Raw genomic sequence first — 13,657 nt, forward strand, 5'->3', positions numbered from 1 at the left:
AGGTGCAAGTGACCAATCACAGCACAGTCCAGATTCCAAGATACTCGAGAAATATATTACAAACAAAAATACTATCTTCTACCAAACCCCAATACATTATGCCTCTCCATTTGCCGCCATAAGCAACATACCCAACAAATCTCTCGCCTCGCTCACCTGTCCGTCCGCTGCCCCCTGCTGAGCTTGAACCTGCTGACCTCCCTCCCCAAACAGCCCATCATGGTTCCCTCCAAAAGCCGCTATCTCTCCAAAGCCTGCTACACCCGCCACCCTCGCCGCTGCCGCCGCTGCAGCAGCAGCAGCCGCACGAGCCTGCCACTCCACATCCTGCTCCGAAGGCGCACCCTCCTGCCCATGCCCCAATGAACTCAATTCCTCCTCGACCGCTGCATCAGCAGCGAGGTTCCCTCCCCCATCGTTATTGTTCGTGCTCCCTGGTGCACCTCCACCACCAACCCACCACCTTCGATCCACAAACCGGGCTGAAACTGGGTTTCGATGTGCTTCGCCGGCTGTCACCTGATTTCTCGGTGTGACCTGCTGCAAAAAGGCGGGAAAGCCCGGATAGACCCTGTATCCCACTGATGGTGGTGGTCGGTCGAGCAGATATGGTGGCTTTGCGGCTGGGTAGTTGACCTGGGGCTTACGTCGTCGGTACGAAGTGGGTGCACGGCGGGCTCGGATGTGTGGGACAAGAGGGGGTTCTGTGAGGGGTTGAAGGAGTCTAACGAGGGTATTGGAGCGGTCGGTTGTGGATGTTGTTGGGCCTGACGTTGCCGTCGACGTCGATATTGATGTCCCTCCAACCTCCTTCCCGACGGTGAGAGCAACATCAAACGCCTCCGCTGGTAGCGGCGGCAAAGGATCAATAGCAGGCACAGCATGCGGAATATCATTCAACCCCGCCAAGAGTGTTTCAGCAACCGACGCTGCCGGCGTTGCAGGAAGAGGTCCCTCCGGCACTGCTGCGCTTGTGTCATCGTCATCGCTAATGTTTTCGGTTTGTCTGTCCGTTTTTCGTCGCTTTCGGATAGGTTCTTGGGCCTGTCCTTGAACGTTGGGTTCCGCGCGGGGTCCCATGCCGTCTTTGCGTTTGACGGATTGGAGCGTGATACCCGGAACGGTAGGCGCGTCACCTCCGGCGCTCATCAACCCAAACTCGGTTTACAAAACGCTTCCTTCTTATAAAACCAAAAAGACAAAATGCTCCTCAAACAAGTCGGTGTATTGCTCGTAGTCGTCTAAACACAAAAGCTGTGTATATTATATCAAAACGCTTGTAAAATGGCAAAACCCAAATGACTTGACGCCAGAAGGTGCGACGAGGGGCCCCCAACGTCGGAGTCCCCGCCATGCGTCTTACTGCCATAGCAACGGTATCCATGTCAACAACTAGTTCCATTGCTGCGCCGTGACGTAATCAACTTGTCGTCGTCGTCGTCGTTTTTCCCTTTTGTTTATTTTCTAACCTATGCAAAACATCTATACACTATTACATCTCTAGAAAATGCTTTTATATGCATCCAATCCACCAGCACTACCAACCGCTTGCCAAAGCGCCTCCCGCCCAACCTTGCTTTCACATTCCTCCAAACATTTCTTGACAAAGCCAGCAAACACGACCCCCGACACAGGATCAGACTCCATGAGAAGCCTGCGTCGCTGGGCATCCAGAGAAGCATCGTCTTCGTCATCGGTCCGGGGTTCGTACGTATAGATTAATGTTCTGAAAAACAAAAATTCACTTAAACATGGCCTAATAATATCACGATAAATCAAAAAAAAAAAAGATACATACTGGTCAGAGTCCAAATCCCGTAACTCAATGGCAACGCTCGACAAGACGGGCAAAATGTTCTGAATCCGAGAAAACACGTCTGGAGCACCGGTCGAAAAGAGTGTAGCGAGGGCCATAGCAGTCAATTTCCGTTGCTTGCCGTACCCCATGTTATCAAACTACCAAAAGGCAACAGTATAAAAAATCCCAACCCCGTACATAGCCGTAATCGGACAAACTCACCTTATCACACCATGCATCCACCAAGGCACTCACCCACGCACCAACAACTCCCACAAACCCCGCAGCATCGCAAACAACTACCCGACCAACAACTCCCAAACACCCGACAACCACCACGCCCACCTCCTTATCCTCCACCACGACGCCCACAAGTTTCTCCAACAGCCCAGTTTGGACCAACACGTCGCGTATTGCGTGGAAGCAGTTAGACGCGTGGCAGGACTGCAGGATGACGTCCAAGCAGCGGAGGATAGAAGTGGAGGCTTCGGGGCGGAGGGAACCAAGCATAGTGCATAGGCGTGTGAGGATAGGATGTGCGTACGTCTGTCGTGACCAAATTGAATAAAAGCAACCCACTGTATGCTACCATCCGAATCCACACGTACCTGTAACACCCCAACCGGTTCCAAAACCACGTAACTCTCCACAACCTTCAACACCGTTTTCAAGCTCTCGCTTCCGTATTCTAACAACGCCATACCGTACTCAAGCAAAGCAGCAAGTTGTGGTGTACAGCGCGGGGTATTCTGAATAACGGCTAGCCAGAGATCAATGGCATCTTCCAGGAGGTAAATATGTGCCGGCTAACGGGTGAATGAGTACATGGGTCACGAAAATGTAAGAGGTGGGTAGTAACGTACGTTTTGAACGTTGAGACTAAAGGAAAGAACGGGAATCACAAAATCGTGGAGTTGCACCGATTCCGCTCGCAGCGCCTAAGAAACCAGTCAGCGATTCAAACAATCCACCTAAATCCACGACGCATCCATCAACTAAAGCATACCACAACAAGCCTCTGCAAAACCACCACAATCGAGGCCCGAAACATCTCCTGCCCTTCCGCCCCCTCCCACACCCTCGGCAACAACGCCATAATCTTCGGAACAAATGCACCCAGCTCCCCTTGAAACCTCTCTATAATAACCCCCAAACACCCAACAACCCCCACACAACTCGAAACGCCATCCACATCGTCAAGAATACCAGAAAACGCGTTCAAAAACACATCAAAGAACGGGTAAAATGTTTTTGGGTCGAATTCAAAGTCGTCCACGAGAGTTTTCAACGTTGTTATGCATGTGAGTCGGACGACGAGGTCGTAGGGTGGTGTCATGAGACGGACTAAGAGGGTATATATGTACGGGCGAAGGGATGGTGTGGGGTTGGATTGAGAGCCAGTGGGAGATGAGCCATGGAAATCCGGCGATGAAGTAGTGTTAAACTATAGAAAGGGTAGATACACCACTTTCTCTACAAGAAGATACCCAAACGTACCGTGTATCCGTATTGGATGCCTCTGCCCACAATTTAATTTCCAAACCACTGCTCGAAATTTACTAAATCGTATAAATCATGGGCGGCAAGTCCGATAGCGCAATATACGGCATCCTTGAGAAAGATGGCGTTCGTATCGGCAGGATCGCAAGGGTCTGGAAGGTTCGTTACTAAAAGTTGCAAGAACAGGTTCAGTGGGCACTACGTACCAGCAACCATGCGCAACATGTTCATCACAACCGGCTGCAATACGGCACGGTTAGTTGACATGAGATCCATAAACACTTTTTCTGCACAGGCCTATCACGCGAAAATACATGAGCAAAATCCGCAATTAACAGAACGTACATTATCGAACCCACCCTTAAATGAAACTCCCAAGCATCCGCCTCCTCCTCTTCAATCCATGCCTCCGGATCCGCCTTCCACACCTCAACCTCTTCCATGGTCATGACCATATACCGCCCCACCAAGACCTCACAAGCTCGCTGGACGAATTCAGGTGTCAAAAGGTGCTGCCCAATCAGAGCCTTGATGGAGGGAGAGTCAGCGGGAGGAGTTGCGGTCAATGGGTCGTGTTTCTCAGATGGGGGTCTAAGGAGGGTTTTGAGGAGGCGGAGGGACTGGATGAGAAGCTTTTCCGTTGTCGTGTCCTCTATTCATCATATAAGTAAATACATCGTCACCGCTAGCATCCAACGTACATGGCCTTACCTCGATTTCCGACCCCACTTTCCACCAAACTCCAGTAGTATTTGACAACATCCATGCTACCAGGCATTACAACAAATCCGGATACATGTTGGTTCGCTAGGTTCAGATAGACTTTTCCAATCTGCACAACCGCGGAGGACACGAGTTTGTGAAGTCGGGTTGCCGTAGGTGGGATTGCAGGTCCTTTTCAATTGATGAGTAACACACCCCCAGAAAAAACACAATGCAACATCACCACTTACGCAACACCAAAAACTTTTTCAAGTACTCCAGCAACACACCAAAGACCGCAACCACCTCTTGAACGCGTTCCACCTCTTTGAACCCATACACAACAACGCGTCGCAGCGCCTTCAAGGCAATCAGCCCTAATCGCAGGGCACTTTCGGCCTCAGAGTAATCAGAAACCGCATTCGCGACAATGGCTTCTGAGAGTGATATAAAGTGGTTGCACCGGTCTGTAAAGATGGTTGCAGTGTAATGAAGGAGCTGGGGTGCGAGCTAGAAAAAGAACCAATCAGGGAACAATAGCATGATATCGGGGCACAACGTCACACACCTCTCGAAACATTTTGCGACTCGCAGGCATCATTGAATAACAAAGCGCCTTGACAACCCCGTAAAGCGTACTCAAAGCCCGCACCTTGACCACCTCCTCCCCCTTGGCAGCAAAACTCGTCTCAACCGTCCCAACAAGCACATGCAACAAATCCGGCCAGTCATTCGGATAATCTAATCGGGCAATGCGGGATATAATGAGTATGTTGTAGTTGGCGAGTTTGTCGTTTGGTTCTGTAAAGGTGGTGAGAAGCTTGCTTTTGATTTGAGACTTTTCGGGAGGTTGAATGCCTCTGTACATCAATGGTTTGGTGAGCATTGAAAGTGTGGATAATACGGGGTTGGGTGGGCACGTACCCGACACGCACGGTTTTTCGCCAATATTTGTCGATACCATTTTTGAGTGTAATGATGGCCAGCAGCCGGATTCTAATATCAAGAGACGTATCGTACGCAACCGCCTATATTCTCAAAAAGCCACTGTAAGAATGTATGGGTGCAGTAAACAAAAGAATACACAAACCTGCAAAGTCGAATGAAAACCAGGCTCAATTTCCCATGCTTTCAACTGCTCGTCAGCCGGCTTTCGTACCTCGGAAAGAGGAGATGCAGCCGCTGTCAGGACGGAGCATATTTGGTTGTACGCTGACATGGCCCGTACGTTTTGCCTTTGACGTACAGCGTAAAGCAGAGTCAAAACGACGACGACGACGACGAGATCGCTGTGGTGTGCTGTGCCACTATCACCACGGTAACAACAGCGACCGAAACCTTGTTGACCAGCAACGCAACAACTGTGAAAGTCCAACGATGCCCCTATCCAGTTGATAAAGAGATATAGAATGATATATTGCCAGTGAATCTAGTATATACATGCTCACAGCACATTAAAATCGTAGAACAAAAAGGATACTAAAAGGGAATCTGGGGAAATAAACGCACAAAATCATCATAGCGCCAGATACTTTTCCTTGACCCTGTAGTACTGTCCAAATCGCTGCAACCCATATCCCACAAAGTCAAAATCAATATTCGTTTCGCCAGCCTGCATGATCCCCCACAAGCCCCAAAGTAGGTGCGAACAAAGCGCAAACTTGTTTGTTTCCTTGTACATTTGGTCGAGGAGAGACGCGCGAGTGGAGGGAGAGGGAGGTGGGACGTCTCCGGCTTCAATTTGGGCATCGAGGTAAGCGGAAAAGAAGGAGAGTTGCTCGGATTGGGTGGGATACTTTTCGAAATGCATCAAGTGTGGGTTGGGGGAGTGGTAATCTACAGTGTGCAAAGAGAGTGAGCGAAATGAAAAGGGGGAAGGCAATGACGGGTACGGTCTTTACCTGCCGCCCATTCACAAAAGTGGTTTCCAAAATCGTAGCCTCGGTAATTGACACTGGAGTACTCGTAATCAACCACAATGATGGATCCGTCCTTGTTCTTTCGCAAAATGTTGCCGTATTGTGCCTACGATATCAAAGATCACAAAGATGAGCCTAGTTCAGCGGTGCATACGGAAACAAACGAAACCCTACATCATTGTGAGCAAACACGATGGGAGATCCAATATTGCTCAACTTGGCTTCCAGCTCGTCAATCTCGGCAGCAACCGTCTTGATGTTCACCACTTTTCTCAATTTAGCATACCGCTCCGGCTGGTTCCTTTTGAATTCCGTGACGGCTTTGGAAGCAAGGCGGTGCCATTTACGCAATTTGGTCCACAAATCGGGAGAGGACGCTTCGTGGGCATCGCAGTTTTGGATCAGCTTATGGAGCTTGTACATGGCTTGAGCAATTTGGCGGGAGGTGGATGGGTCGCGAAGGTCCTCTTTGGTTAGAGTCGTGCTGTCCACTAAAAGAGGTGTATAACATGAATGAGACATGCGACAATGTAATGATAAAGCATCGTTGGCATGTAAATGTACGATACATACAAAACTGTTCAAACCGCCCATTCGCAAACGCCCCCAACAACCTTGGAGCAACACCCACATGCCCCATTTTACACAACCAAAACATTTCCCTGTCCCTCTTGATAAATGTATCCGCAGCGGATCCATAGACCCGCAGGAGGATTTTGGGAGGCTTGGCACCATCTTGTGCGGGGGGGCCACTGACGAAAAAGATACAGTTGGTCATGGCCCCGCTCACCCGTTCCAGTTGGATTTGTTCGGGGTTTGTAACATGAGACCAGAAATGGGGTAAGAGTTCGGTGAGGATGGCGAGGACACGGGTTTGGAGAGGTACACCCTTTCCTAGCTGACTGTATCGATGGTTCGCAATGACATTAGCCAAAAAGCACAGAAAACCAAAGCAGACATAAAGATACTTGCGCAAGGTCAATGGACTCGTGCGAAACAGGAATCCCATTCTCCTTCAAAAGAGCATGCAAGTAGTTTCGCCGCTCGTCGAGATCAGAACCGTCTGAGACAAACGAATGCGCGTCTTCAGCCGAATCATCTGTGGATGAGATGGGCTCTGCAGCCACGGCAACGCTGTCCCGTCGGTTGCTCGTAGGAGACGAGTGGACGCCTGGAGTTGTTGGTGGCGAGCGACATGCGGACGAGGGAGGCGTTGTCGGAGGGGCGTAATGGGAGTCGGGGAGGATATCCTTGGTAGGTGGTAAAACGTACATGATAATTAACAACCGTTTCTAAATCGTTTTCAAAGAGTCTTGTTGCTAAATCTCGTTCGTAGATGCAAATGGCTTAAATGGGTTTCTAGAAGAAAAAAAACTGGCGGGAGCGAGAACGATAAACGAACTGAGTTTTCTAGAGATATCAAAATATGAAATATAACCATAAAAGGAAATAATACCCAGCCACACACCATGACGCAAAAGGAAGGACACGCGACCAGCCGCTTTTGTGGCGTAGCGACGTCATGCAAAAAGTTTAATTGGCTTAGCGGAGGTTTCGTCCCATGACGGGTTTCGGCGGATCGTCACGAGCAAAGACTGCGGGGATGCTTGCAAGCAGTTGAGCAGATGAGCAGCTCGCTAACGGTGGTGACGGTTGCGATTCGTTGCCCACATGCACCATCCCATGAATGTTCATAGTGATCATGAGTGATAAGTCAATAGATGAGGTGCTTTTTCATGGTGTGCTTGAACGACATTTCATAGTGACAAGGTCATTGGCAATGATACCTTTTTTAAAACATGGGTTATGGTGCAAAAGGGACAGACAGGATTGACAAAAGGGTGTGTAGATCATCCCTTGGGTGGATCATAAGAGTTTCAGGGAGATTGCCAAGCTGAAAAACGTAACAGCAGGGATACCTGACACCTGGCGAATTGCCTTTGGGCATGTCATGCCATTTGAATTCATTCTTCCACCATTGAAATGAGCATGGTCGAGTCGAGACCTGCTTGATTGGGGGACTTTAAGCCTATAAACATGCTCGCTACTCTTTGTGATAGGGCACCGCTGCACGCACAAGGCAAGGCATAACATCAAGAGAAGGCAGCCAGAGATGCGCGCGCGCCATTCGGGCGCCATTCGGCGAAAGTATTCTCTTTCTTGGTCATTGGAACTTTTTCTGCTGACGAGGCCGACACCTTTGCTGAATGCGTCGGATGCCTCCTTTGGCAGCCCCTGCCAAAAGCAGACGCATGTCCCGCAGGACATTTCCAGCAGTCCATGTCGACGGACCACAACAAGTGGAAGGCCTGAGGAGGTGCGTCATATGAAATGCATTTATCCACATTCGAAGTGCAGTGGCTATGCAAGTCATTTATTTGTCAAAAGGAGTTTGAAGGAGAAGTGACCGATTTGACATGGCCCATTACCACCATGACAAGGCACATTACAGAAAAGACCAGGACGACGACTACGACAACGACAAGATGCAGAGCGGACACCACAGGGCTCGTTGCAGCAGCGACGACAAAAGGGGGCACTCCAAAATGGACGACAGAAAGGCTCGCGCGATAAAGGATAAGACGACAAACACTCCGCACGACTACTTTGCAGACATTCATATTCTTGACACGGGAAGCATCTTGGACTTTTTACCAGTTCCAGAGTCGACACACGCCGTCAAACACCGCTCGCAGCCCCTCCTCCAACCTCCTTCCGTTCCTTACACGGTCAAACACAGGGTGTCGCATGAATCCTACCTCGTACCCTCACGTCCTCGGCAAAAGCACACGTCTCATATTTCCCGCTTAAACCTCTCCCGCTTGCCAGACAAGATCCTTTCTCGCATCTTCTCATTCACGTCTGACCCCGCATCCTTCTCCCTCGTCTGCCGCCGCTTCCAGTCTGTCTCCAAATCCCCTCATGCCCGCGCGGGGTTTTTTCTTTTTCTTTACGGTACCCGGAATGCAATTCCCGCTGCACTCTTGGGTCCCTTTCATGCAGCATGTTACCTGGCCGTCCTCGACCTGCTCCTCCGACAGTGCCCTCTCCCGCGGTGGATCGTGCAACTAGCGGCTATTGATCGAGATATTCGCCGAGTGGAAAAGCATGCCGCTAGAAAGGTTGTGCGGAGGGACCCGCTTTGGACCACGGCATGGACGAGTGGGACGGTGGATCGGTTGGTCCAAAAGGGGAAGGAGCAGTATGGACACGAGGCAATAAGTGGCAGGGATTGGATGGACATGCAAGATGTTTTGGAGGAAGCCCGTGTGGGGACTCTGTTGCCAAGGGAATTTGAGAGGTTAAAAACCTTGATTGTTGATGCGCATTATACTGCGTGGAGCGTAATTGATGGAACACGTCCCGATCCTCCCTCCTCTGTTTCCTTTGCCTCTTTGACCTCGTCCACCTCCTCCTCCTCCTCCGACTATTTTCCCACACTTGTCAACTATCATCCGCCAACCGACACGATCCTGCGCTCCCTCCCCATCTCCTTCATCAACATCCTCTACCGCCCCGACATTCTCACCCTTCACGATCTCGCACCCTCCCTCCTTCGGCGTCTCACGACGCCTCAAACGGAGGAAACCATCAACACAATTGTCATGACGGAACGAGTGATGAAAGGGAGTTTGGTGGAAGTACAACGGTTATTGAAAAGTGGGTATCGTGTGTCAGAACGGGTGGTGGACAGAGTGAGAGTGTGGTTGCAGGCGGACAGAAGGCTGGATGAGGATGGGAGGAGGAGGGTCCGGAGGATATTAAAGGCAGTCACCGGGACCCCTTATGGTGAAGTTTAATCTATTGGACAATTCGCATATTTTTTGGGTTGCGTGTGAGGATACTCGTTGAACATTTAATGGTGGGTTATAGTAGCATTGACAAGTCTTAATTTTGGGAATAGCAGGGAAGATGGATATGTTGATGGATTTGTCTGGTTTGGTGTATATAGCTTGTAAAGTACGAATGTGATACTTTTTTCGCCTACACACATGTCCCACATTTATCAAATGGTCCATACATGCGACTTTTCTCCAAGCCCCAAAACCGCTCACGAGTTCAGCATGAAAAGCGTTGGCCGCATCTAATTGTCGGACGTGACCCACTCTGCATTCGCAACTAAGGAAATTCATGAATTAGTACGGAAATCACCCACCACAAAATCAAAGCATCTTTACATACACTCCCAGTTGAACACCTCCGACTTGCCAAACCACAATGCAATCTCCTTCTCCGCACTCTCAAATGAGTCTGATCCATGGATTATGTTGCGTCCCACACTGATGCAATAGTCTCCTCGGATGGTGCCTGGCTGGGCCTCAAGGGGGTTGGTTGCGCCAATGATGCGGCGACCTTGGCGAATTACATCCTTGCCTTCCCACACCATGGCAATCTATATTCACTTCACGCGTTAGAATGCACGTCTGAAGACAGCATGAACGCACACAAGGAATACATACAACAGGAGCAGATCCAGACGTCATGTACGAAACCAAGCCCGCAAAAAACGGACGCCCCTTCAGATCCGCATAATGCTCCTCTGCCAGCGCCTTGGATGGTACAATCGCCTTGATGCCAACCAACTTGTACCCTTTCCTCTCAAACCTCTCAATGACATTCGCCACCAGTCCCCGCTGCGTCCCATCGGGCTTGATGGCTATAAATGTGCGCTCGATCCCGCCTTTTTGTGCCGGCAGGGAAGGGGGCCTCGAGGTGGAGAGGGGAGGTAAGGAGCCCAAGGGTGGCCGCGCTACCCGTGGCGATGGCGACAATGCGGGGCCGTGCCAGGCGGGGAAGCTGCTGGAAGGCTCTGCGGGCCAGGTGGGGAAGCATACGGGCAAACATGATGCGTTTGTTCTCCAATGAAATCCTTTTAATAAAAAAAAGATGAAAGATGGAAATGTCTCCAAAACCCGCGAACGAGGCCCTTTTATATCCCGCTGATGGTTCCAACCAACCCACGCGCTCCTTCGCCCTCCCAAAGTCGCCGCGATCTCTCCTCGGCATCCAACCATAGACGACAAGATTTAGACAATCAAAAGATGGAATTTGACGATGTATTGACGAATCAACCTGTTGTTATTGATAATGTATGTCGTCTGTGCGTTTTAAAGAGTTGGTGGGACACTTGTTTAAATGTGCATTACAGGGGTCAGGCGTTATCAAGGCAGGTTTCGCTGGCGACGATCAGCCCAAATGTTTCTTTCCCTCCTTGTAAGTTACTTGTTCCATCTCCCTTTCTAGGCCTTACATTTACCGTGCATCATAGTGTGGGCCGCCCAAAGCATCACCGCGTTATGGCCGGTGCAGTCGAAGGTGACACATTTATTGGGAAAAAGGCCCAAGAGCTACGTGGATTGTTGCGAATAAGGTACCCGATGGAACACGGAGTTGTTACGGATTGGGATGATATGGAGAGAATTTGGGGGTTTGTGTATGAGGAAGAACTCAAGATATTGTCAGAGGAGGTGCGTTCTAGGCAACTTTAGAGTTGGGTCAACCATGTCCTAAAAGAAGGGAAAAACAACAGCACCCAGTCCTCTTAACAGAAGCCCCCCAAAACCCCCGCACAAACCGCGACACCGCCGCCCAAATCCTATTTGAGACCTTCAATGTCCCCGCCCTCTTTCTCTCCATCCAAGCCGTGCTCGCTCTCTACGCCTCAGGTCGAACAACCGGTATCGTCCTTGACATTGGTGATGGCGTCACACATGCTGTACCCGTCTACGAAGGCTTTTCCATGCCGCATGCCGTTAGAAGGGTGGACATGGCTGGACGAGATATCACACATCACCTTCAACTCTTGTTGCGCAAATCAGGATACTCACTCTCCACATCTGCCGAAAAAGAAGTCGTACGCATCATAAAGGAGAAAACATGTTACATTGCATCCAATCCCGCCAAGGAGGAAAAAGAGGCTGTTGGAAAATACGAGGACTTTATCTTACCCGATGGCACACCCCTTAAACTCGGACCAGAACGCTTCAGGGCCCCTGAAATCCTCTTTGCACCTGACCTCATCGGCCAAGAATTCCCAGGTGTTCACCAGCTTTGCGTAGACGCCATTCAAAAAGCCGATATGGACCTCCGGAAACACCTGTACTCAAACATGGTGCTGAGTGGCGGTACGACTCTTTGCCGGGGCTTTGGAGATCGGCTTTTGGGAGAAGTCAAGCGGTTGGCACTCAAGGATGTCAAGATAAAGATTTATGCACCACAAGAACGAAAGTATTCGACATGGATCGGCGGGTCGATTTTGGCTTCTTTGAGTATGTCTGCTGTTTTGATTGAGTGACGATTGACTAGCTACTCATGACTTTTTGTCTTTGCCACTTAGGTACATTTAAAAAGATGTGGGTGTCAGCTGAAGAATACCAAGAAGACCCCGATATTATTCACAAAAAGTTTATGGGGTGAATGTCTTTAATTTATGGGCTGTTGTATATAGAATGTGTGTGCGTTTTTCCTTGCCAACGGTGTCGTGTGAGTAGCCCCCGTCAGTGGGATGGCAATGTCGCTCAAAGAGAGCATCTTCTATCCTTGACCTCCTCCAAAATCCAATAAAAGCCGTCCTCTACTCTGCATACAACCCTCTAGTGCTCCGAAACTTCCGCATACCGATCAAATGTCTCTTTTGATACCGCAAACCCCCTCACAACATCTGCCTCCAGAAAATGCATCTTGCCACAAATCACCAGAGAGTGCAACGGAGGCCCGAAATCGACTGATTGGAGTTCCTCCAGTGTCCCTGCGACAATTTGCTGTGTGGCAGAACCGAGACGTGCTAGGCCGACTGCGATGGTGGTCGGACTGTAGGCGTCTGTGGTGACGGAAAGGAGTTGGGTGATGGCGGTTGGGATGGACATGTAGCGGGGAGGTTCGTAGATTTTGCGGCCGCTAATATGTACGTGCTGTTGGTCATTATGCCTATTTAAATACAAAGACATTTGATGTACGTACCGAGCCAGATTTTCAATACTTTGTTCTTTCACTTTAATATCTGCGCAAACAAAATACGTTATCACCACTCACTCTCCCAAACGTCACCCTCTACAGAAACACTTACCTAACAGACACAAGGTATGTAATCCCATCTGCCGATTCGCCCCAATCTTCTCCACAAAACTATCCGGTCTCCACGTCTCTGTAAAAAACACAATCGACACGGTCTGGCCGTACTGGTACAATGAAAGTCCACAACACCCAACAGCATTCATGACGCTCGCATTGTGGATCGGTACGGTGGGGATCCCCCGTTCTTGGGCTCGCAGAACAAGGTCGGTGTGGGTTGTTGCGCTACGCCAATATTAGTTACGACCGAGCAGACTAGTTCTTTGCAACAGCAAGCATACCCGAATGGATCTCCAACGACGAGAAAGGCGACATTAACTTTATCAGCGTCTTGTAAAATGGCGTCAGATTCCGTTTCGACCATATCTCGATCGGCAATAATAACGGGGCGTTCATAGAATGCCTCCTATATGCTACATGTCAATACTAAAATTCTCTATTGGACAAATGTTTGGGTACTCTACCAGTCGCTCTTTCCCAACTCCCAAAATACTCGTATACGCCTCCAAGTAAATTCGTGAGCATGATTTGACGGCTTCAAGGCCCTTGACAGTAATATCCTTTTCGTCCGATAGGCCTAGGCCTATAATGTAGAGCACCATGTTGACCAACAAAACCGTTCGCCAGGCCATCCCCGCCGAGCACCTTTGGCACCTCCATCTGAGGC

General features: G+C 49.8%; 7 protein-coding genes across 7 annotated transcripts; 2 read left to right on the forward strand and 5 right to left on the reverse strand.

The window, feature by feature from the left end:
* Window positions 1–33: 33 nt before the first annotated feature.
* On the reverse strand, window positions 34–1,319 carry SPPG_02934 (uncharacterized protein). Its single transcript, XM_016751222.1, has one exon. It carries the CDS (start codon window positions 1,147–1,149, stop codon window positions 97–99), a length of 1,053 nt encoding a protein of 350 aa, XP_016610511.1. The 5' UTR covers window positions 1,150–1,319; the 3' UTR covers window positions 34–96.
* Window positions 1,320–1,500: 181 nt separating this feature from the next.
* SPPG_09070 (uncharacterized protein) lies at window positions 1,501–5,219 on the reverse strand (the record flags this gene model as incomplete). The annotated part of the gene is made up of 14 exons (XM_016757224.1): window positions 1,501–1,726; window positions 1,799–1,956; window positions 2,021–2,344; window positions 2,407–2,604; window positions 2,662–2,736; window positions 2,805–3,242; window positions 3,359–3,450; window positions 3,505–3,595; window positions 3,658–3,950; window positions 4,010–4,192; window positions 4,252–4,510; window positions 4,569–4,860; window positions 4,925–5,028; window positions 5,091–5,219. The coding sequence occupies 14 exons, from the start codon at window positions 5,217–5,219 to the stop codon at window positions 1,501–1,503; spliced, it is 2,862 nt and encodes a 953-aa protein (XP_016610512.1).
* A 167-nt stretch (window positions 5,220–5,386) lies between these two features.
* On the reverse strand, window positions 5,387–8,201 carry SPPG_09071 (uncharacterized protein). The gene is made up of 7 exons (XM_016757225.1): window positions 7,839–8,201; window positions 7,388–7,775; window positions 6,892–7,293; window positions 6,493–6,821; window positions 6,094–6,410; window positions 5,902–6,025; window positions 5,387–5,836 (listed from the first exon to the last, which is right to left on the reverse strand). The coding sequence occupies exons 3-7, from the start codon at window positions 7,191–7,193 to the stop codon at window positions 5,517–5,519; spliced, it is 1,392 nt and encodes a 463-aa protein (XP_016610513.1). The 5' UTR covers window positions 7,194–7,293; window positions 7,388–7,775; window positions 7,839–8,201; the 3' UTR covers window positions 5,387–5,516.
* Window positions 8,202–8,329: 128 nt separating this feature from the next.
* SPPG_02936 (uncharacterized protein) lies at window positions 8,330–9,912 on the forward strand. Its single transcript, XM_016751223.1, has one exon. The coding sequence runs from the start codon at window positions 8,337–8,339 to the stop codon at window positions 9,717–9,719; it is 1,383 nt and encodes a 460-aa protein (XP_016610514.1). The 5' UTR covers window positions 8,330–8,336; the 3' UTR covers window positions 9,720–9,912.
* Window positions 9,913–10,003: 91 nt separating this feature from the next.
* SPPG_02937 (uncharacterized protein) lies at window positions 10,004–10,764 on the reverse strand (the record flags this gene model as incomplete). Its single annotated transcript, XM_016751224.1, has 4 exons — window positions 10,004–10,038; window positions 10,102–10,312; window positions 10,380–10,600; window positions 10,674–10,764. 4 exons carry the CDS (start codon window positions 10,762–10,764, stop codon window positions 10,004–10,006), a joined length of 558 nt encoding a protein of 185 aa, XP_016610515.1.
* Window positions 10,765–10,920: 156 nt separating this feature from the next.
* Window positions 10,921–12,508, forward strand: SPPG_02938 (actin-2). Its single transcript, XM_016751225.1, has 5 exons — window positions 10,921–11,009; window positions 11,069–11,133; window positions 11,189–11,387; window positions 11,450–12,188; window positions 12,257–12,508. The coding sequence occupies exons 1-5, from the start codon at window positions 10,962–10,964 to the stop codon at window positions 12,334–12,336; spliced, it is 1,131 nt and encodes a 376-aa protein (XP_016610516.1). The 5' UTR covers window positions 10,921–10,961; the 3' UTR covers window positions 12,337–12,508.
* On the reverse strand, window positions 12,267–13,609 carry SPPG_02939 (diphthine synthase). Its single transcript, XM_016751226.1, has 5 exons — window positions 13,455–13,609; window positions 13,272–13,396; window positions 12,986–13,215; window positions 12,880–12,919; window positions 12,267–12,816 (listed from the first exon to the last, which is right to left on the reverse strand). Exons 1-5 carry the CDS (start codon window positions 13,590–13,592, stop codon window positions 12,513–12,515), a joined length of 837 nt encoding a protein of 278 aa, XP_016610517.1. The 5' UTR covers window positions 13,593–13,609; the 3' UTR covers window positions 12,267–12,512.
* Between the last annotated feature and the right edge of the window lie 48 nt (window positions 13,610–13,657).

This window comes from Spizellomyces punctatus (genome assembly GCF_000182565.1).
Source record: "Spizellomyces punctatus DAOM BR117 chromosome Unknown supercont1.4, whole genome shotgun sequence".
NCBI classification, from domain to species: domain Eukaryota; kingdom Fungi; phylum Chytridiomycota; class Chytridiomycetes; order Spizellomycetales; family Spizellomycetaceae; genus Spizellomyces; species Spizellomyces punctatus.

What these genes read in the sequence shown, in the direction of transcription:
- SPPG_02934 (XM_016751222.1), bottom strand. Translation starts at nt 1,149, where the DNA reads ATGAGCGCCGGAGGTGACGCGCCTACCGTTCCGGGTATCACGCTCCAA.
- SPPG_09071 (XM_016757225.1), bottom strand. Translation starts at nt 7,193, where the DNA reads ATGTACGTTTTACCACCTACCAAGGATATCCTCCCCGACTCCCATTAC. An exon ending in TCGTGTTTGCTCACAATGAT is followed by an intron (nt 6,026 to 6,093) that starts GTAGGGTTTCGT and finishes TTGATATCGTAG; the next exon opens with GCACAATACGGCAACATTTT. An exon ending in CTTTTGTGAATGGGCGGCAG is followed by an intron (nt 5,837 to 5,901) that starts GTAAAGACCGTA and finishes TGCACACTGTAG; the next exon opens with ATTACCACTCCCCCAACCCA.
- SPPG_02936 (XM_016751223.1), top strand. Translation starts at nt 8,337, where the DNA reads ATGGCCCATTACCACCATGACAAGGCACATTACAGAAAAGACCAGGAC.
- SPPG_02938 (XM_016751225.1), top strand. Translation starts at nt 10,962, where the DNA reads ATGGAATTTGACGATGTATTGACGAATCAACCTGTTGTTATTGATAAT. An exon ending in TCAAGATATTGTCAGAGGAG is followed by an intron (nt 11,388 to 11,449) that starts GTGCGTTCTAGG and finishes GAAAAACAACAG; the next exon opens with CACCCAGTCCTCTTAACAGA. An exon ending in GTCGATTTTGGCTTCTTTGA is followed by an intron (nt 12,189 to 12,256) that starts GTATGTCTGCTG and finishes TTTGCCACTTAG; the next exon opens with GTACATTTAAAAAGATGTGG.
- SPPG_02939 (XM_016751226.1), bottom strand. Translation starts at nt 13,592, where the DNA reads ATGGTGCTCTACATTATAGGCCTAGGCCTATCGGACGAAAAGGATATT. An exon ending in GTCGTTGGAGATCCATTCGG is followed by an intron (nt 13,216 to 13,271) that starts GTATGCTTGCTG and finishes ATATTGGCGTAG; the next exon opens with CGCAACAACCCACACCGACC. An exon ending in ACATACCTTGTGTCTGTTAG is followed by an intron (nt 12,920 to 12,985) that starts GTAAGTGTTTCT and finishes TTGTTTGCGCAG; the next exon opens with ATATTAAAGTGAAAGAACAA.